The sequence below is a fragment of the Phoenix dactylifera genome, chromosome 11, assembly GCF_051530095.1.
Source record: "Phoenix dactylifera cultivar Ajwa chromosome 11, Ajwa_hap1_PhDact_Kaust_v1.1, whole genome shotgun sequence".
NCBI classification, from domain to species: Eukaryota; Viridiplantae; Streptophyta; class Magnoliopsida; order Arecales; family Arecaceae; genus Phoenix; species Phoenix dactylifera.
In genome coordinates this window covers 1420249-1442748 of record NC_143200.1, presented here as the reverse complement: position 1 = coordinate 1442748, position 22500 = coordinate 1420249, and the positions used below count along the sequence as shown (strand labels likewise).

General features: G+C 43.8%; 1 protein-coding gene across 1 annotated transcript; it reads right to left on the bottom strand.

Annotated features, from left to right (window-relative positions):
• Positions 1-6702: 6702 nt before the first annotated feature.
• On the bottom strand, positions 6703-8638 carry LOC103711712 (splicing factor U2af small subunit B-like). Its single transcript, XM_008797966.5, has 2 exons — positions 8489-8638; positions 6703-7776 (listed from the first exon to the last, which is right to left on the bottom strand). The coding sequence occupies exon 2, from the start codon at positions 7732-7734 to the stop codon at positions 6904-6906; it is 831 nt and encodes a 276-aa protein (XP_008796188.1). The 5' UTR covers positions 7735-7776; positions 8489-8638; the 3' UTR covers positions 6703-6903.
• Positions 8639-22500: the final 13862 nt, after the last annotated feature.

Sequence of the window (22500 nt, the reverse complement as noted above, 5' to 3'; positions counted from 1 at the left end):
TGCTTTCGGATCCGGGGTCTGGTGGCCCGCGGAGGGGGCAGGGCTTGAATTTGGACTACTAGGTCAAGCTTGGTATGGATATAAAGCATCTGAATTTTTTTGGTTTAATAGATTCAGGATCTCCACTTGCTTGTGGTTTAGTATCTTGATACAGTGAGTTAGTCCAGATATGGACCAGATCTAAGTTTGATATGCCAAATTTGGAAATGTTATGTGTTGTTGGATTTGGTTAAATCTATTGCATGTCGAGTCCAAATCTACGAAATAGATGTAAAGTACTCACCTTGGTTGTTGCTTGGGTATTAAGATAGCTTTAATTTGATGATTTTTTTTAGGTAGGCTTTGATCAAATTATTTGTTATTTAATGCATCCCTATTGGTTAATAGAGAAAACATTTTTTAATTAGATGGAGGATTATGGTAGTACATAATTCCTCTTGCATGCAAAAGGTTAGAACTAGGCTTGTCTCTACCATATGTTACACAAATGAACCAATGTGACTAGATATTTACTGACCTCAATAAATCAATATTTTGTTCCGATATGGAGCCCATACATATATTTTCTCCGCTCTTCTTTGGTATTGAAAATATTATAAAGAATTTACAAAGATGCATTAAGTACAATCTCAATACATCTACGCTCTCTATACAAGTCTAAAATACTTTCATCTTTAACATGTTCCAATAAATAAACATAAATGCACATCCGACAAAAAGAATAAATCAAATATTAACTAAAAATAAAAAAATAGGCCGAATGCACAACTCTAAGTTTGAAAAGAAAAAGGAAATATGAAATAAAAATAAGAAAAAATATAAGTTAGAAAATAATATCAAAGTAATGTGAAATTTGAATATAGTTAACTATAAATTTACCGATACAAAAAAATAAAATAGAAACATATAAACTAAAACAAATATAAACCCAAAACATGAAAAAAGAAACATGATGGAAACTAAAAAAAGTTAAATATAACAACTAATAAAAAAATCAAAATATAGAAGCAATACTAGCAAATGAAATGAAATGAAATGAAATATATAAAATAGGAGAATATTAGCACAAAAATAACTATAAGATGAATATAACATTATTGTAGATTATATATATATATATATCGGTCTTATCATGATCGTCTCAGATATTGGAGATGGTGGTTGGGATGGGTAGGTAGGGAAGTTTGGTTAGGACCATAGTTAGGTTATGAAAGCGAAAAAGAGAGAAAAAAAGAGATGAGTATCAAGACATAAATAAAACTGTGAAAAGACAATTATGATGCTTTCAGCCATACGTGTTATGCTTACTCATCAAAAAAAAATATAGGAGAGCCACATAACATGCAAGTGTTACACCCCAAAGATATCATGGTTCAAGTACAGCCTGATTTTAGCCCACAACTTGTTCAAACTTCCTATGCTGGAAACATTATATAAAGCATCACTTATAAAATAAGTGATTGTTGGTACCACATAAATAAGGAATTCATAGAAACTTTTCCATTAAGAACTTGCAAATAAAATAGGTTGTTATTAGAGGAACATGAAGAAGGGAAGGGAGGAATGAGCAGAATCTTCCAAATTTATATAAAGAATGGTTTTGCCATTTGGAAAAAAGGTGATGAGTAGAATCTTAAAGAATCCAAATTTTTCATTTCTAACGCGGTAGAGATGATGATAGAGATAAATATATTTCGGAGAGATCTCAATTCAAAATTTTGAATTAAAAATTCTAAGAAATCATGATTTTGGAATCAAAAATGTCAAAAAAAAAAACCCAAGAACTTAAAGATATATTTTATTCCAAGAATTTTTTTAAAAAACTATTTTTTAAAAACATATAATATTTGAGGCCATTCCTTGCTTCGGGACATTCAGGCTATGACGAGGGGTGGTGTGACCTTCCAGGCCAAGTATATTTTCAAAGAGGCAAACGGCCGCGGATTAGGTAGTTTCATATATGGCCAGTCACTCCGAAAGCACCTTGTGGGTTGAAAAAGGGGAGTTGTCTAAAGCACTCTAGGACTACTTGTTTTCTGATCTTTTTGAATGTATCCATACTAGATCTGTATGAATCATCCATTTCAACACACAAAAAAAAAAAAATCTAATATTTCAAGCATATACAAAAATGGGTTGCAAATCATGTATTGCTAACCCCTTAGGGCATTCCTTTTGCTTGTAGGATGACCAGTCCATGTCACCTATCAAGCCTACTAAAATCCTAATATAACTTTTGGGTTTATCTCCTCATTTTTAAACCAAAAAAAAAGGCCAGTATAATGAAGATTTCATCTCCTAGTCACCTTCCCAGAGATAAAATGGAAAGAAAAAAAGAATGGAACAAAAAAAGAACGGAAAAAAAAATTTCTGTCCTACAACCTAAACTTCAGCATCTCCTTGTACTAAAAACAATCAGCTCTCCAAGCCCATGCAGCCACGCACCATCCCCACTAGAAGAAAAAAATTCAGGAATCCAATCAATGGAATCTACAGAACCCCAAGACATGCAGAGGCCAAAATTGATTCGCCCAGCAAGGAAACAAACAAGAAACAAAAACAAGGCACTCCTTGCAGGATATTTGCTAAATCATATGTAAACTAATTGGAAAAACTAATAGTTAATGAAGTCTTAAACCGGTTGAAATGGAAAGAGTTTGTCTGCAACCAACACCTCTATGAGCAAATGTAATACCTCTAAGCATATATAACCAAATGTAAGATGTCATTATCTACTACCTGCAGTGGAGGTGAAAGAAGATCCAGAAAGAATGGACAATTTTCAAAGGCTAGGAAGAACAAAGCTCCAAAGCCGAGGATCGAAGAAGCAACAAGGGAGAGATTCCACCAATTAGCCTTACCCTCGTTAGCAGGAGTCGACAGGGGATTCTGTTGAATTACAGAAAAGCAGTAAACAAAGCAAACAAGAGCTGATCATTGCAAGTGTTACCAGAATGTACCAATATATCACATCTCGACTATATTTATATTAGCCGATATAAAAAAATGCAGCTCGATATATAGGCTGAGATGATATCAAAATATTGGCTGATATTTCCTAATCTACCTCTTAGGAATTTGAAATAATCTTTTGTTTATTAATTATTCAAATCAATTGCTAAATACAGAAGTAATATGTGCTAATTATAATAATCAAGATCTCAGAGAATCTTAATTTCTATAATATCAGCTGAGACTTGCGAGATCTCGCATCCTACTGTTTTGGTCTTGGATTCATTTCTCGCCCTCAATAAACTAAGATCTCCATCCATCTTTGTATCAGTGACCTTCCACGACGGCCGAGATCCCTGTACCCCAGTTCACCTTTAATCATATTACACTTCCATTTTCATTTCAAGCTACTTGAACTAAAGTACAAACTAGTTTGCAGTGCTGCTCTTATCCAATCAGGTCCAACACTACTCCCGACCATAATATGTGCATCACTGTTTGATAAAAAAATTGATCATACACTGACTTATATGATCCTCTAAACAAATTTTATCCAGCTCAGAGCCACTACTATATCATTCTTGACAACCAATATGACAAATAAAATGAGTTTACATACTCTGCCATTTAATATACAACTTACCTTGAGACATGCAGCGTAATGATCATGCTCATTTTGGAGCTCAGATAAGATCATTATGCTAGAAAGCAGCCTTCTTCCTCCGTTGTCTTCCACCGCATTTAGCATCCACACATGCTTTTGATCTAGCCCTCTACTTCCTGTTGTCAAGCTCACTAAAATTTAACTTAAAACAGGAAAGCATGGAAGACACACGAAACTTGAATGCCCATGAGAGAACTGCATACACCTCAATATATCCAAGCTAGTGTTTGAAACTAGGGTGGTACATCGGATCAAAGAATTAATGATCTGTTGTTTTGCCTGAGCTCATCTATTTGTGCCAACTTCCCTTAAACAAAGTGAATGACTGTAATTGGGTTTGTGGCTACTTCTCTATGAACCTGAGAGATGACTGCCTAACTTTTACCTTTATGACAATGTCAGTCCATAAGCACATGCTCCTACAAGATCCTTCTATCCGCTGGGTTGGGTGTCCTAATAGTTTGGCCTCTTGAAGCCCTCACCATTAGAGTCGGAAATGACGATACTTTCCGAGTCATTAAAAAAAAAACCATATATCGGCAACTTTCCAATACTCCCAAAATAAAACCTAAAATCCCTGCAAGCTTCTATGGTCATATGAGATTATAGCAAAGTTCCCGTAGATCATGGACACAACTTACATCTGGTCCTCTTGTCATTGCTCTAGAAGCCTCCTGTAACAACATTGGGCTATTAAGAAAAGCCATTGTTTTCTAATGTTGTTTTCTGTATTTGTTTAGCCTCCTTAAATCATAAAATGTTTTGTCGCCAATCAACAAAATTCTACCTCCTGTAGTAAGATTGTGTTTTGTTGCAGGTTAAAGGATGATTAAATAGACATAGACCCCTTAACTCCATTTATTGCGCTTTAACATGACATATGCTTGGAAAGGGCCTATTTGTTTTGAGGGTAAAATGAGTATTTCGAAAATTACATAGAGCTACATGCAAGTAGTAAATTTGCAAAGGTATACATGCAATTTCAGATTTTTATGAGGTGTATATGCAAAAATATTTATTTATGAGGGCATATATATGAATAGCAAGTTTACGAGGATGTTTGCCAAATTTCAGATATCTATAAGGATATATATGCAAAAAGCCCAATAAACTACTATACTCCACCCTATATAGCAGAGTCATTTATCAAACTAAAGAGGGCTACGATTAGGTTAACCCATTTACAATGGGTTAACTTATTCAACAAGCAACTTATAAGGGTGCACATGCAAAAATATTTAACTTATAAAGATACACATGCAAATATTAAAATTACGAGGATATTCAGGTAGTTTCAGATATGTATAAGAATAAACATACAAAAAGCCCAATAAACTACTCCACTCCACCCTATATGGTGGATTAATTCACCAAAGAGGGCTAGGAGTAAGTTAACCCATTTACTAGGGGTTAACTTATTCAGAAAACCCTGCATGAGGTGCTAGCAAATCCACATCAAATTTCTTTTAGAAACTCATAATTCTGTATAGCTACCTCCTAGCATATCCTTGCGTTATATAAATTTCCATCACTTTAACTTTTACATAGTCCAATTCTTGAAATAAATAGCTTAGTTTGAAGTTTGAACTTCTCAAAGTGCAACAGAATAAGTTTGTTTTGCAAAGTTCCTTAACTCTTAAGTGACACCAGTTGAGTTAGATCATTCTAGAACTTTAATCTTTGTGTTAGTTCCATCAGTATATACTCTTGGCACTGACCTTTTTTTCCTAAATTCTTTGCAGGTGGCTTCAACAGACCAATCCAGAAATTGTTTAAACTTTGTAATAACACAGCTAAGAACTCCAAAGAAAAAAAAAGGCTGCTATATAAAGAAGATTCTATAGCACCACCAAACAGTCTGAGAATGTACAAACTTAGATGTGGGCAAAATCCAACAAAAGGCTAAAAACATCCCATACCAAAGCATTACGCCTATCTTCTGAAGATGGCAGTTGATATTTAACGTGTTTACCCTTCTATCTCTGAATCCAGTTGTTCAAAATTGTACTTTAAACTTCTGATGCAATTATATTATGTGAGATTATAAAGCTTATCACATGAAACAAATGCCTAGTGAATCAATCATCGCACCTCCAACAAAAACCGTCTGGCATTAAAAGGACGAAAAGCTCAACTAAGTATATAACATCTTGTTTTACCCTCAAAAAAACAGCATGCAACATCTCGAAACAAATCATCCTCCAATCTGATCCTCACAAATATGCAGCCTTTTGAACCTCAATATAGATCGTTTAACAACCCAAGATTTCATAAGTTCTCTTCAGACTTCTGCAAACAGTAAGCCTAATAACTCCCACATTAAGTCATGAACAACCTATTCTGGCCCATAATACCTGCCTAGTGCCTTATATATGTATGCATGAATTATAACAGTATCAGAAAACATTTAGACTCATAATCCACCCCCTACTGTTCAGCCAATTTATAATATTTTTTTTGAATGCATCACATGTTTGACATGTGCCAAATGACCAACCCAAGGAAATTTGAATATTATATAAAACTAACCAAAACCTTTTTGTTGGGCTGCTGTACAGGTACTTTAATAGATACCCAACTGCTAATGTAAGAAATTTGGAAGAAGGAATAAAATTGGTATCGCTAAAACTTTGGAATTATGTACTACCAAATTGATAGTATAAATGTCAGACAATCTACTCATCTATGTGATGCTCATCAAACTTGCCAGCACAGTGAAATCTTTTGGCTTCAAACTACACATGGCTCTTTATACATACGTTCAGACTGTAGAAGAGGAAAACCAGTATCACTCTTTTCCTGCTTGAATTTCGGTTGTTTGACATTCAACAACAGGATCAAACAATTGTTAATAATTGATTCAGAACTACAATTATCTGACATATGCCATTTTCCCCATTAACTGTCATTGACTAAAAAAACAAATCAATACATTAAAAGAAATAAACAGAATCAAAAATTCACAGAAGCATCTCACAACACGCCTAACAAATTCATGAAGATATAGCAGAAAAATTGGTTAGATACTACACCTGGTACATGTAGATGAATAATAATTCAGCAGATCATGGCAAACCAAACAGAAATTTAATCGAATACACAAGATCCAGGTTCTCATTCAAACATCAAGATTAGAGAGACCATTTTTAAGGTTCAAGGAGTGCAATTAAAATGTCTGGACCACAAAGTGTTTTCACAATAAAAGCAGAAGGCCAAACATAACTCCTCGCCTAGGTCACCTATAAATAGAAATGGTAAACAAGATACTGCAAGAAATTCAACCTGAATCATGCATGCCTCTCCTCTCTTTCCCGATTCCACTGCTCGATCCTAGCCCTCCGTTCCTCACTTCCTTCTCTCACTGGGCTCCTTGTCCGCCTGGGGCTCCCATGTCGCCGCCTTCCCCCATTGTTCTCATACTTCCCATGCCTGTCTCCACTCCTCCGCCCACTCCCATAGTAATCCCCACGGTCACGGTAGTCTCTATCACGATAGTCCCTCCGAAAGTATTGGCTAGGACTTTGACTACGGCTCCTGCTCCTACGAGACCTCCGAGACTGCCCAAATAGCTTCCTCCTCAACTCCTTACCGATCTGCTTCACATGCATAAAATTGCAATACCCACCACGGTTGCAGCTGTTCTCCTCAAACTGCCGGCAAGTGGCTTCCCGAAAGTCAGTCACTGGGGAGAAGTCCACAATTATCGGGCGGCCTGAGTAGAACCGGCCTTGAAGGGCCTTAACAGCTGCAGCCGCTTGTTCTTCTTCTCTGAACTGGACGTAGACATTCCCGATCATGTGGTCAGCAAGGTTATCACAGACATTTAGGCACTCAATCTCACCAAACTTGCTGAGCTCCTCAAAAATATCCTCATAAAAGTCCTCAAAGTGTTCCTGGATCTTTTGGGGTTCTATTTGCTGGCCCTGGGCATCAATTCCTGGGGTTATCATGTCAGGACGCTGATACATGTTGGACAGGAGAAGGGTTGGGGATATTGTCGGGCGGTTGTGGAGACGGGAGCATCTGTCGCCATGGCGGCATGCCCCAATCTTGAAGTAGAACGGGCAGTTGACCCTATCCTTCTCAGTACCAAAGATCGAAGCCAAGTGTTCCGCCATCAATCCCACACAGTAGATATAACGCTAAAACCTCCAGAAACCCTAGACAAGAGCAACAGCAGTGTTATAATCAGCCATTTCATAAAAAAATGCAATCTTTTTTTACTTGGTTTGGGGAAGAACATGTATTGCCTTGGTTTGGGGAAGAATAACAATATAAAAAGAACTAAAAAGAGATTGAGGTTATGCTCGAGAAATTGGAAGTGGGGTTTACTAAATCCAACTCTAAACAGTGCACAAGATAACCAATGAAAATGCATTCCATAGAATCACAGAGCTGAGGAAGTTTAGCATCTCAAAAGGGAGTGACCATATGGCACCTTTTAATTCAGAAGATAGCCTACCGCCAACAGGAAAAACTTCGTTAAAACAAAGAAAAAAGAAATAACCCCGTAGCAATCGAAATCACACCGTTCTATTGATTAGAGCGTGATATATTTGGCATCGATAAAGCTTGAACTGAAAAACCTAGCATCCAAATCAAGCAATAAAATTGAGGGAGGAGAGAACTAGAAATGAACGAGTCTAATCGGCCACGATCTTCTCAAAAAAGCTAATCCCGAGATATCGTGGAAAAAACAATCAAGAAAAAGAACACCGAAAATTTGGATTCCTCCTGATGTTAAAAGACTCTCACTCATACAAATCAACGATCACAAAACCCTAGCAACCAATCCGTAGCTCTTAACTCGCATCAAAACCAACAATTTCAGAGAGAAGAAAAAGGATGATGCTAGGGTTTGGAAGAGCTAACCTTGTCGAGCGTCGAAGGAGAAGCTGGATCGACGAATCGAATCGCAGGTCGTATCGCCGCCGTTCCGCAAATGGGGCGAGAAGCGCCTGCGCGAGAGAGAGCAAAGGTTTATGGGAGTCCGTATGCCGATCAAGGACCGTCCGTCTGTCCTGATTGATGGATGCGCCACCGTACGGTAGAGCCAGGTGCATGCTCCCCTTCCGCAAAGAAAAATAAAAAAAGCTAGACATATTCAATGATGCGATATCAAACTGTCACCTGATGTTAAAGGAAACAGAATATAAAATAATACCTTAAGGGTACAAATTGCTATGTAAATTTGAAACAGGCTAGGCCCAATCAAACTATCCCATATTAATTTTACACTTTTAAATAACATCTTTTTTTCTTTGAAAATTAATTTTCAAGTTACATCCAATCGAGCCATTTTATGCTCATTGTTTGGTCGCACATTAAGCTTATATATCCATTATCCATACTGATTGTGGCAGGTAGGCGACGCACCTTCGAGTCATCTGTTCTAAGAGCGGAGCTCAAGACAGTATGGGAGGGTGTCTCCTATGCGAGGCAAGTTTTGTAGGCCCGGTGCACCATCCTGGAGGGAGACTCACTAAAGATGGTAGAATAGATTCTACGGGAGAGGCCGGAAGTCTTCAAACATCTACTTCTAGAGGATGTCAAACGGTTATTACAGGAGTGTGCTGTGTTTCAGGTTGGCTATATGTTCTGAAAGGCGAATAGAGTTACTGATTGGGTCCCCTCATTTGCTGCTCATTACTCTGAAAAGATTTTGTAGACTCATTGTGTACCTGTTCATCCACCATTATGGAGTATTTTGACTTGTGACTCTATTGGCAATGCTCCCGCGAGATTAATGTGAGCGGCCAGTTTACCAAAAAAAATTAATTTATATTATCTCTTATATTATATAATTGTTATAGTATAACAAATTAATATATTATATATAGCACTACTAGCATAAAATAACATAATGATTTTAGTAGTACAAAAAATATTATATTGTATTACTCTATATTATATTAATTATGTTACAGTATTGTATTTATAATATGGTAATCCTGTATATTATAATATTGCATCGTAATATAATTTTATAATATTTTGTACTTCTATAATAATATTACATAAAAATATTATAGTATATTATATAAATATTAATATAATAAAATTAAATTTTAATATTAATATTATGGTATAATATCATTATACAAAACAGATGGTGTGTTATGATGTGATACGCACACATATTAATATAGTAAAATGGTTTATTAAGATAAGATAATATCATAATATGATTATTTAATATTAATATATGACTTAAAAATATTAATATATAAAGTCTATACACCATAACATATCAAGATTAACTTTGATATTTTAGAAAATAATTTTCATTAATAAACAGAATTTAATATAAATATGTAGTATAGAAAGTATTTAGACAAAAAAAAATATTTGCTTTCTAATAATAGGAATATTTGGATATTCATGCAAGAATCGGGCCTGTTGACTTTCCTAGCCCACATCTTCTAAGAGCTCGCCGAAATTCTAACCTAAAATCCTAGCATGTGGGCTTTTGGTGAAGAAAGAAAATTCTATAGAGGTCTTTTTTTTTTTTTCTTCCCATAAAAGTCTTTATGAAGAGCTTGGATTTAGTTTGTATAACGATATGTTGGCAAGTATTGTTAGAGAATAATTTAAGAGTTTTTCTTAAAAAGATGGGATCAATCAAATATATGCTTCAGAAGGCTCTGCCAAATTTTTGCTTGTGGTCAAATCTTTGGTGAGGAAAAAGGATGATTAAACGCCTAGATCTTACCAAAAAGATCGAGCTATGCAGACTCCCTTCTTGTAAATTTCACTACTTCATTGTTAACTCCTCCCAACTCTGTATTCTTTATTCTTTCTCAATAAAATAGGGGAAAGGATTCCTTCCACCAAATGCATTAAAAAAAAAAAAACAGTTACAGAGCAATATGAAAAGGAAATTTGAAGGGTTGCCTACTTCTCATGGAAAATAATGTTATATTTGTTGTGGTTGATCGCCTTAGTAAACATAAATACCCACTTAATGCCACTATCACATCCTTATATTGCTGCAGAGTTAGCAATAGGTGTTTCTTGACAATGTATTTGAGCTTCAAGGAATGTCATTATCGATTTTAAGTGTTCGCAAGTAATTTTGGAAAAAACTTTTTACGTTCGTAGCAGACTCGATTGCAGATGAGATTTCTTCTTGCCATGCGCAAGTAGATGGACAAACTGATCAGTGGTCGGCAGGTGCCTTGAAAGCTATCTCCACTGTATGACTGGTGATCAACCAAAAGGATTAGGTGAAATGGCTTCCATTGGGTGAAAGGTTTAGACAACTTTTCTGAAAATAAAACAATCAAATGTTCCAAGTGGTGCTACATTAGTTGTACGCATCATGTAAAGTTAATCAATTAGTTGTCTGAGAAATTCTCTAAAAAGAATAGAAGAGCTTAATGTAGTGTCCTTTAAAAGCTTTAAAATTAGGCTGCAAAACTCTTTTAGCATGAATTAGACCTTGCTATCGAGAGGCATACCAACGGTTATTCAACCTTTAAAAGTCTGCTAAGGCTATGACCAAGGATCACTGACCAATCATTGCCAATGTATATTGCTTATCAATGGATACTTACCAGCTATCTTAATTAATAAAATATTAAGGTAAGGTTGACATATCCGGACTTCAAACCAAAGCTGCAAGTATACTTGAACCTCACTCTCACCCAATCCAATGTGGCATGACATGGGTTTAAACCAAGATCCACAATCTTGGTACCTTGTGCTATATCGGTACAGTAGGGTACGGTAAGGTATGGTACACTCCTATAGCAAAATAGCTTTCTGACCATTTTTATCTTGCTACACCTCAATACAGGTTGGTAAACCTCAGTACGGGCCGGTGCGTACCTCGGTACGTCTCGGTACAGGTCAGTATACCTTGGTATGAGGCAGTACGGGACTTGTACCGACTTAAAGTTAAGCTTCATACCAGTTTCCTTCCGGTATGGTACGGGGCAGTTTAGCAGACTATGGTTCAAACACATTATGAATGATTTCTTCCCCCTCCACCTGACAAATTCTCAACTTCCAACTTATACGGATAAAAGATTTCAATTCTTTGACGATCCAATTTGCGAGTGAACCTATAAAGTTTTGGCTTCTTTCTGGATTTTGAGATACTTTACTCTCAAAGTTTCAAACATGGAATAGCCAAAAAAAAGAAAAGGAGGGATCCTCCAAAAGATAGAGTAAGGTACTATTGCAGATGTGGGGTCCCATCATTTGAAATACCTAGCAAGTAAATAAGTTCCTATAGCAGTCTCTAGTTGTTTTTTGCACTAGATGCTAGTGTCTTTATTTAATAATCAAAATGTGCCGCCATTCCTTCCCCTCAAAAAAAAAAAAAGAAGAATCTTTCCAATTTTATTCAATGCATCCTAAATGTAGTTAGTGCATTTCTTGCAGCTGATTGTTGCCATGTTTTTTCCCTTTCGGAGGAAATGATTGTTGTCACGTAGATCTTTCAAAGGTATGCAATTTGAAGGTCATTAAATTAATTCCTAATCAAAATAATTTGTGAATTCATAATTGTTTTCTGCAGTTCCGACATTCAAGGGATGCTTGAAATGTTTTCTTTTTGTTTCTCAATTCACTAAAAGTTTTCATGATGCTATACATCTTTGATACAGTATTCAACTTGAAATATATTCCCCTTTGCACGTCTGTCATATACTTTTTATTAGCAGGAGAATGGAAAAGAATTGTCTGGTAGTTCAGAATTTCTTTACAAAAGATGTATTTCCTTCATCAGTAGATTCTCTCTTCTATCCTGCAGGCTTTCTTAATTCAACATGAGAAATTTCTCTTTACTGGTATCTTTCAATGTCCTTTTTCTCCTGTCTTTCTGTTCACATCTCAATACATATCTCTTATTATTTCTTCACTTTTTCGATCCTATTTTTTTCTTCATTCTTGTAGTGACTTCATTTTTCTGTCCTCTTAGACTTGAATTATGAATGTGCATCATATGCAATGGTTCTGTCCAGTATGATTGTGTATATCAGTGAATAAGTCACTGGAGTTGTTGATTTTTTTTTTTGTATGTCAACACAGTCATTTTCTATAGTTTTCACATATCCTGGGGAGTTTTTCTGAAGCTGGCACTTGTTAGGGGATATACTTGATTTTTCAAGCCTACAGTTTGTTTTGTTTCTGATAATATGGAAATTCGTGCATAAGAAACTTGTCAGATATGAAAATGGTGCTGAAGCTTTGTATGATTTGTGTGTATAGAACTTTAGAAAGGAATTGTGCATGTGATCGATCTCAAAAGTAAGATATAAATGGTTTCTGTTTACCATCTAATAGGATTTGAAAATAGAAATCCTGTAAATATATGAAGTTTTATGGTACAATTTATTCCTCGCCTTATAACTCTACAGTTAGCTTTTGGGTTGTAGTGCTACTGAAACATTATATAGTAAAAGTGTTTCTGCATTCTCTACCAAAACTTTTCTGCTTGCTCTCTGGGAATTTGTTGAAGAGCCGATTTATTTGTTGCATTGGCATCCCATGTTTACATGGCTGGTAATTGTACATTGAAAGATAATATAATGGAGTTATAATCTATATTTTCAGTTTTCATACAAGTCTTTCCGAGAAAACATTGCCTATGTGTAAAAATTTTATTGGGAGTCTGAAAGCAACCTGTCATTTTTTATCTCTAGATGTCTGGCAGAGAAGTAAGAAGGCTGTGGAGATGCTTGAGAGCTCAAATTAGAAAAATATGAAGCTTCACACTTGTGAGAGATTAGGCTTGATGGATATGCTGAATATCATAAGGATTTAGAGCAGCTAAAGGGGAAGCACCTTGTGATCTATCCATACATGGGTAACATTAATAAGCCACACAACATGTTATTTTGGACTTGCCTTGGTTCGGAAACTTCCCACAAGAACAGTTCACCATGATTATGCTGTGTCTCCATATTCCAATTCTGATCGGCTCTTTTTCTTATCACGAGCTAAGAAATCCTAAGACTGTTAAACAGGATTGCTCAAACTAAAAACAACTTTTGTTTTTTGCATTGATGACACTTGTTTTAAGCATAAAACCAAGGAATCTATTCTGCTTATTTCTTTTAATGGCTCATTTGCATTTTGATCAGAAAGCATGCCCAAACCAACTTTGTAGTCACTGAAGAGCTCTCACAGGTGAAACAAGAAGGTTACACTACTCCAAATATTAGCCATCAGGGAGGGGTAGAAACTCAGGAAAGTAGCTCAAATGCAAATAGGAGGAAGCAGCACTGTAACTGCCATTAAGTTTATTCCCTCAAAACACAGACAGCATATCAAAAGTTAAAAAGAAAAGTAATTACAAAAGTATTGCGGACGCGCATGATTTCTTTTCTATCCACCTGTAAAAAGTGAGATTTCCACTTCATCATGCTATGTTCCTTTCTGAACAGAGTCATGAAAATACTCCCAGTTGATTACACTTATTAGACCAGTCTGCAGCAAGATGCAGTAGCAGGTTTAGGCTCATGGAAGCATAAGTGGCTGGTAAATTGTGCTAGTACTGTCACACCATCCAGCCTTTTTGGGGGCCAGCTTGTTTGCTGGTTAGAGGTAACAATAAACCTAAATGCAGACATGAAAACTTCATTCAGCCCTCCACCATGAGTCCAGCAAGTGGGTGTATGATTGGTAGGTGAGAAAGTTTTTATAATAACATAGAAGAGTCACAGAGGGCTATTGGTGATGCATATAGCTAGGCAAGCAATAGCCAAAAAATGGTCCTATCCTGCATGTGGGGGAAGAAGTGGAATGCAAGACATCCTTTGTCTCTCTGTCAGCCAATTCTTTGGGTCTCTCAGTTGCCTAACCGTGATCATTTTTGCTATCCCTACCATTGGACAGGTATAAAATGTTTCATGTTGGGAGATTCTACTTGCAGCTCTCATCCAACAAAAAAAAAAAAAGAAAAAAGTTTGGTGATTGCAATGGGCGAGTCCTTAGGAAGGACCCCTTGGCATGGTTTCCTGTTGGTTGCTTCAGCCACATTCTTCACTACAGCGCTCTGCTTAGCCACCGATCCGCCCCACTCTGAGGAACTTGCGCCATCACTGAACAGCAACAATATGACTACCACCAATGGCAGCACCACTGGCTTTGAACTTCATGCACAACTGCATCATGCAGTATCTGATGATCTGCGCATGTCAGAATTCTCAAGTATAAGCGACGGGATGGCGGCGGCGGCGGCGGTGGTGGTGGAAGAGGAGGAGGAGGAGGAGGTGGTGGTGGTGGTGGAGGTGGTTGGGGTTATGGCTGGGGATGGGGTGGCAGGGGTGGGGGCGGGGGTGGCGGCCGCGGAGGAGATGTTAGTGGTGGATGTTGGTGGAGATGTGAAGATGGGAGGGAAGGAGGGAGACATCATAGACTTGGAGGCAGAGGAGGAAGTGGATATAATAGGCCAAGTTACAGCTCCACTTTGTACCAGGTAGGAGAGTATGCAAGGTGTTCCGGGAGGGGGCGGTGCGGCGGGATGGAGCTGCTGTGCCCCATGCACTGCAATGATCCATGTTTCTATGACTGCAAGCGCAGTTGCAGGGCCCACTGTAGATTCTAAGGAGGAAGAAAAAGAGCATGCCAAGCTTTGTGCTTGATGCGTGGTGGTTGTATTCTTCTGTGTTCTTCCACTTGTCAGGTCATTAGATGACTGATTGGCTTTGGGGTTAAGCTTTTCGAGTGCTGATTAATTATTTTCAAGGTGGTTGTTGCTGGAAATTGGACCCGGGGGCAATCTTCGGTCGAGGAGAGGGAGCGGAAGGTGGTTACTCACGGCGGGGCGGTGGTCCGTCGACGGGCGGCGTCCTCCGTCTGGGGCGATCGGATAGAAGGAGCGGCTGGTTCCCGCGGCTGGGCGACGATCCGACAGTGGGCGGCGTCCTCCGTCTGGGTGCCTGCACACGAACCGGTGGCCGGGTCTTCCGGCGCCGGCCCTCCGACGCTCAAGTCAGGGAGGGGGCAAATCGTGTAGAGTAGAGGTAAACAGTGCTTGTCCAGAGTATCGATTTTTCAACCCCCTTTTATAGACCGGGGGTCGGTTTACCTGCGATGTAACGGGGCGAAGCCGTAGTACGGCTCGGCATGTCGTTCAGGTCGGCGCTTGGTCAGGCGAATCATTGCACTGATGTCGGCGATGAGGGCGTCGTACAACCCGAACTAGCACGCTACCAGGCGAATTTATTGCATCAGTGTCGGAGGTATGGCCGAGATCAGAGACTTATCACAGTTGACTAGACTCTGCTGGGCTTATTTGCCGTGGAGAGCTGGGAGTCCGTAGATGACAGGAGTCACGTGCATTAATTGTTGAGTGAGCCTGAGATCCACATTTATTGTGGAGTAAGCCGGAGATCCACATTTATTGTGGAGTAAGCCGGAGATCCGCATTTATTGTGGAGTGTGCCGGAGGATCACAGCGGTCATGCGCAATAAATGCCGGAGGGGCGTCATAGTACGGTCTCTGGCCGGACCTCGGAGACGTACGGCCGTAGTAGGTGGCTGACAAAAGTAGGCCTCGGACATTGGGGTTTCTCTTAGGTCGGAGGTTCCGAGTTCGGATGCCGACTTCGGCCTTCCAGGGTCGACGATTATGCGGCTTCTTAGGGGCATTCGTGTCATTTGGGGGAAAAACCTTATTCCCCCAACACTACCTCCCGACTTCCGAGTTCGAGCGGCTTGTGGGCTCGGACGTAGGAAGTAAAGTCCATCGTTAAAGTTGGGGGGCGAACTTCGTCCGCACCCTCATGTTTCTTGGAATTTTCATGGTAGGACCTGCGCCCTTGGGCGTTTCGAGGTTACTTTGTTCGGCGAATTAATGATGGGGTCCATATCCCTACGTCTTTCGAGGCGACTATAGCGGGGGCGGTGTCTCTTGGATTACCGAGGTTGCTTTGCGAGGCGGACCCAGGATGAGGGTCCTCGGGTTCAACGAGGCGGCGCCTCGGCCCCACAATCGAGAGTTCCCGCTCATCAATGAGCGTGCCATTTCGGGTTTCAAAACGGACACGCGGCATGACCAGGGGTCGGACGCTTCCGATTTCGTGTTACCGGGTCATAATTTCGGGGGAGTGAAGGCCACACCGGGGCTCCACGTGTCCCAGATTTTATTAAACGAGGGGAGCGGGGGTGCCGTCCGTTCATTCTTCGAGGCGATGGGATTCTGTGGACCCATAATGAGGTCCCGAGATCCGATGGGACAACACTTTGATTTCGTATTCGATTTATTGATCCGGAGTGGATGCAGTGCCTCGGCCTCAGAGGTCGCCACGTGGCGCAGCCCGATCGGGGGATGGGAACCGACCCCATCGATCTGGGCCGTCAGGGGGTCTATATAAACCCCACGAGTCTGCCCTAAAGGTCTTGTTTGGCTTCCCCTCATTTTCGTCGTCTTTTTCCCCTTGTTTTCTCCCTCAACCGAATTTTGCCGGCGGTGCCCGGAGCAATTTCCGGCAATGTCCAGTAGGTTTTCTTCCTGTTTTCACTAGAGTTTTCTCTTTTCTTCTCCTCGCCAACTTCCATTTTCTGCTCTTAATTTTTACTCCATTCTTCTGTGAGAATGGGTCTCGGTCCCGAAGAAGTTGGGTCGAATATGTCAGAGGAGGAACTGGAGACAATCCGCTCCCGTTTCTTCTTCCAGCCCGGGTTTCGTCTTGAAACCGCAGGGCCGGGGGACAGGGTGACGCAGCCGCCCCCAGGTCGGATCGCGGTTTACCGCGAGACACTCTGGGCGGGCCTGCGTTTTCCCACCCATGGGTTCGTGAGCAGCTTGCTGGCCGAGTACCAGCTCGTCCCGGCGCAGTTGGCTCCGAACTCATGGAGGACCATAATCGGGTTTTTGTCCCTGTGCCTCGGGCACGGGATCCCGATCACGGTAGGCCTTTTCCGCCGGTGTTTTCTGTTAAAGAAGAACCCGGCGGACGCAGGGTGGCTATATTTCGCCTTTCGGGGCGGTATGTCACTCTTCCGGGGCGCCCCTTCCTCGATCCATGAGTGGAAGTTGAAGTTTTTCTTCCTGGCGTCCGCGGCGCCTTGGGGGTTTGAGCCGAGGTGGGGACACCCACGGCTGAAGGCCCTCAACAGACTCTCCGAGCCCACGGGGAGGGAGCTGAGGATCCTAGACTCTGTGCGAGCCCTCGGGAGGGGCAACGACCTGACCGAGCTCCTGCGGGAGGACGCCCTGGCGAGCGTGGGTCTGAGCTCGGCGCGCCCCGAGGGTAAGGGCGGCTACGTTATTTTCATTCTTTGTCTTTCGCTTTTACTGCCACTGGCCTGACACTTAACAAAATTTTTGATTTCAGATATTCCCCGTATGCCGACCAGTAACACGTCGCTTTTTTCCCGCCTGAGGAGGCGGGAGGCCGAGGCCGGGGGGGCTAATCCCCAGCCTCGGAGGAGGGCGAGGACAGACGGCGCTTCCTCGTCGGCCGGGACGAGTGGCCCCGAGGCGGGGGCCCCTGCGGCCGACCCGAGGCGGGAGCGGGTGGTCAGTGGTGCGGGCCCATCGGCCCCTCCTTGCCCTGCCCCCCTTGCCCGGCGGGGGGAATCGTCCGTGGCCCGGCCGCAGCAGCCAGGACCCGGGCCTGCCCGAGGCCCCGAGGCGAGCGGCTCCGGGACCTCGGGTTCGATCGTGCCGAGCTCTTCCCGAGCTTTCCGAGAAGAGTCGGTTGAGCCGGACTCTTCCATTCCTGAGGGGAGCTCGGCCTTTCAGGACGCCGAGGTCGCACGCTCCATGTTGCGGCGTGCAGTGCTTCCAGCGGACCGGGCCGTGTTCCGGGGGATTTCGCTGGAGGAGGTCGCCGGCAGTGCTTACTGCAGCACCGCCCGGGTAAGTTCCCTTCTTAATTTTCCGGAGTTATTAGCGTGCATACGTGCCTTTCAACTCACAATACCCTCGCTTCTTCTTTTTTTTTTTTTCAGCATATTCTCGAGCTCGACACCATGGCGTTCCTCGCCCACGGGTATCGGGAAGAAGTTCGGCAGCTCGGCCAGCAGCTGGAGCCGGCCAAGAAAAGAATCGCCGAGCTAGAAGCGGTGTCGGCCGCGGCCGAGGCTCGGTGGGCGGCCACCGAGGCCGAGCGCCTTGCCGTGGTGGGGGCGCTTGAGGAGGAGAAGGCGGCTCACGCCATGACCAAGGCAACCATGTGCGGCACGGAGGCGCGCTTGGGGGAGGTCCAGGCCAGGGTCGCGGCCCTCGAGTATGAGGAGAGGGCCCTTCGCCTCCGACTCGAGCAACTTGAGGCCCGGGAGAGGAGGGCTCTCGAACGAGCCGAGCACGCCGTGGAGCTCTTCAAAGAGTCGCAAGAGTTCCGCGACATGTTGGAGGAGGAGACGGTCGACGGTTTCCTTCGAGGCTTCGAGAACTTCCGAGAGCAGGTGCGCCTGTACTGCCCTCAGTACGACTTCTCGACGGTCCGTCCGAGGGAGGACCGGGGCTGGGGGTCCGACGTGCGAGCCCTTCCCACCATCCTGACATCCGAGGCGGGAATATATGAGCAAGACCCCGCCGAGCCTTCGACGGGGGTAGCCGAGGCGGACGGTGTCATGGAGGTGGCTCTGGCGGCCGAGACGGACGCTGTCCCGGAGGTGGTGCCCGAAGCTCCTGCTCCCGACCCCGAGCCTGTTCCGGAGGAAGGTCTTGAGGTCATCAATGTGCCGGACGACCCCCCGGATGTGGCTCCCGCCGCTTAGGACTTAGCATATTTTTCTTTTCTTTTTCATTGTATCCGGGGTCGGCCCTTGAGCGGCCGACTTCCAATTTTGTAATTGGCCTTCCGGCCCTTTGTTAATGAAAAAGTATTTTTGCCATTCCTTGTTCATCTTTCCCTCTGTTGTCGTGACCGAGGCCAGGGCCTTAGCGAACCGCCTCGATGGCCTAGCTTTGCATTTTAATTTCCGGGCTGCTTAACGAAGTTGCCCTTCTTCCCAGGCTACGTCTTAGCCTTCTCGGGTTCCAGTCATCCCGACGAAGAGGAGCTCCGAGTCTTGAGTTTTTTAGAAAATTTCTCTAAGTCCTATAGCTCGGATTTGGGAGTCGTGGAGGTCATTGCGTTTAGCCTTTAGGAAAGTCCCAAGGCGTCGAGGTCGGGCCTTAGCCCTTTAACTAAGACCGGACTAGGTCTGTGCGTGCCGCTAATCGGGGAGTTTAGTCGGGTCTCCGAACTTAACTCCAAACCCCTCAGAGGGAGCGCGGGCCAATAGGCAGGTTATTACCGAAGGTTTTCGTAGTTATTGTTCTCGGACTCTGCCGAGGCTTCGGTGAGCAAGGCTGGGGTTTCCAGAGATTGCCTTGGTACCCGTGTTTGGCTGGCACATTCGTGGCCGGGACCACTTTTTCAGCCGGACGTAGGAGTTTACGTCGAAGAGCCGAGTTGGGCACTAATTTATGAAATCCTCTGTACCAGTTTCGGAGACTTGACGAACGGTGCATGCATAATGTAATTAGGAGGTCGATCCTAAGCCGACCCGTTAGAGAGGCCCGACTTTGGGGCGAGATAAGGCTCCAACATTAAGATTCCGCTCAGCAATATGTAAATAAAATTTGACAAGGAGGGCGTCCAGTTGAATGTACCTCTTTCATTCTCAGAGTTATGCTTCGCATGGTGGAGTAGGCTGCTTCCCTTCCTCGTCGGCCTGCGGAGTTATTTTTGACTTTAAGGGGGCTCGGGCTTCTCACGGACCCGACAGCACCCGCCGAGGTTGAGAGGGCTTGGGGAGACTTTATTGATTTGTAGCTCTTTGCGAGGTCGAGGGAGTTTGAGACCCTGTGGTTGGACCTCGGGGCACCTCAACTTTGGTCGAGGGGTCTTGTGTCAGGTCGGCGGGTCTGCGGACGCTTTGCTGACCTGTGGTACCTCCCGAAGTCGAGGGAGTCTGATTCTCTACGGTCGACCCTCGGGGCATCCCGACCTCAGTCGAGGGATCATACGTCAGGTCGGCGGGTCTGGGCACGCACTACCGACCTGCGATGCTTCCCGAGGTCGAGGGAGTCTGGTTCTCTACGGTCGATCCTCGGGGCATCCCGACCTTAGTCGAGGGGGCGCTACGGGGGGCCGCGAAGGTACTACCCCGTTGTTGGTGATGAGCGCCACGGAGAGCCGCGAAGGTACTACCCCGTCTTTCCGAAGTGTCGAGGGGTCTGGGTACGCACTGTCGACACTCGGGGCATCTCGACCTTAGTCGAGGGATCGCTCGCTTCGGGGATCGGGGATCGTCGACCGCTCCTGGGGGTCCACTTCGTGGCGCCCCAGGTGGAGCCACCCTTTCCACCCCTCACGGCGCCTTCCCGAGGTCGAGGGAGTCTGGTTCTCTACGGTCGACCCTCGGGGCATCCCGACCTTGGTCGAGGAATCGTTCGTCAGGTCGAGGGGTCTGGGTACGCACTGTCGACCTGCGACGCTTCCCGAGGTCGAGGGAGTCTGGTTCTCTACGGTCGACCCTCGGGGCATCCCGACCTTGGTCGAGGAATCGTTCGTCAGGTCGAGGGGTCTGGGTACGCACTGTCGACCTGCGACGCTTTCCGAGGTCGAGGGAGTCTGGTTCTCTACGGTCGACCCTCGGGGCATCCCGACCTTAGTCGAGGAGGCGCTACGGGGGGCCGCGAAGGTACTACCCCGTTGTTGGTGATGAGCGCCACGGGGGGCCGCGAAGGTACTACCCCGTCTTCCCGAAGTGTCGAGGGGTCTGGGCACGCACTGTCGACACTCGGGGCATCTCGGCCTTAGTCGAGGAATCCTGCTCCATTCCACGTTTCATCGTCTTGCGATTCTTCCCGAGGTCGAGGGAGTTTGGGACTCTACGGTCGAGCCTCGAGGCATCCCGATTTTGGCCGGGGAATCTGAGGATCACAGACGACCCAATATTAAAAGAGGATTACAGTTATCAAGGTGAGAGAAATATTTGCAGAAAAAGGAGCTGAGTCCATTGTCCTGATTGTTTTGAACCCTTTAGGGTTTCATTGGTAATACATCCGTAGATTCTCGGAGTTCCAGCTTCGTGGGATCAGAGTCCCCTCCAGGGACTTCAATTTGTACGCCCCTGGTCGTTGTACCCGGGCGATTTGATACGGCCCTTCCCAATTTGGGGCGAGCTTTCCTTGCTCGGTCGGTTGAGAAGCCTCGACTCTCCTGAGGACGAGGTCCCCTACTTTGAAGAGCTTGGGCTTGACTCTGGAGTTGTAGTATTGGGCCGTTCGCTGTTGGTATCTCGCCATGCGAACCCGGGCGACCTCTCTCGTTTCTTCGACAAGGTCCAAGTTGCTCCTTAGCTGGGAAGAGTTGGTGTCGGGGTCGTAATGCTCCACTCTGGGAGAAGGCAGGCCGATCTCCAACGGGATGACGGCCTCAGTGCCGTATGCTAGGTTGAAGGGGGTCTCTCCCGTGGGTAGTCGGAACGTGGTCCGGTACGCCCAAAGGACATTGTACAAGTCCTCGACCCACTGTCCTTTGGACCGATCAAGCCTAGCTTTAAGTCCCTGCAAAATAGTTCGGTTAGTTACCTCGGTTTCCCCGTTTGTCTGGGGATGGGCAACCGAGGTGAAGCGATGATCAATGCCGAGTTCAGAGCAAAACTCCCTGAAATGAATATTGTCAAATTGTCGACCATTATCAGATATAAGGATACGGGGTAGTCCGAATCGGCAGATTATAGACTTCCACACGAAATCCCGCATCTTTTGCTCGGTGATCCGGGCGACAGGTTCGGCCTCGACCCATTTAGTGAAATAGTCGATGGAGACGACCAGGAACTTTCTCTGTCCGGTGGCGAGGGGAAAGGGCCCCAGGATGTCGATCCCCCATTGGGCAAACGGCCAGGGGGCGATGATGGAGGTCAGCAGAGCTGAAGGTCGGCGCTGGATATTGGCGTTTCGCTGGCACCGATCGCACTTGCGGACG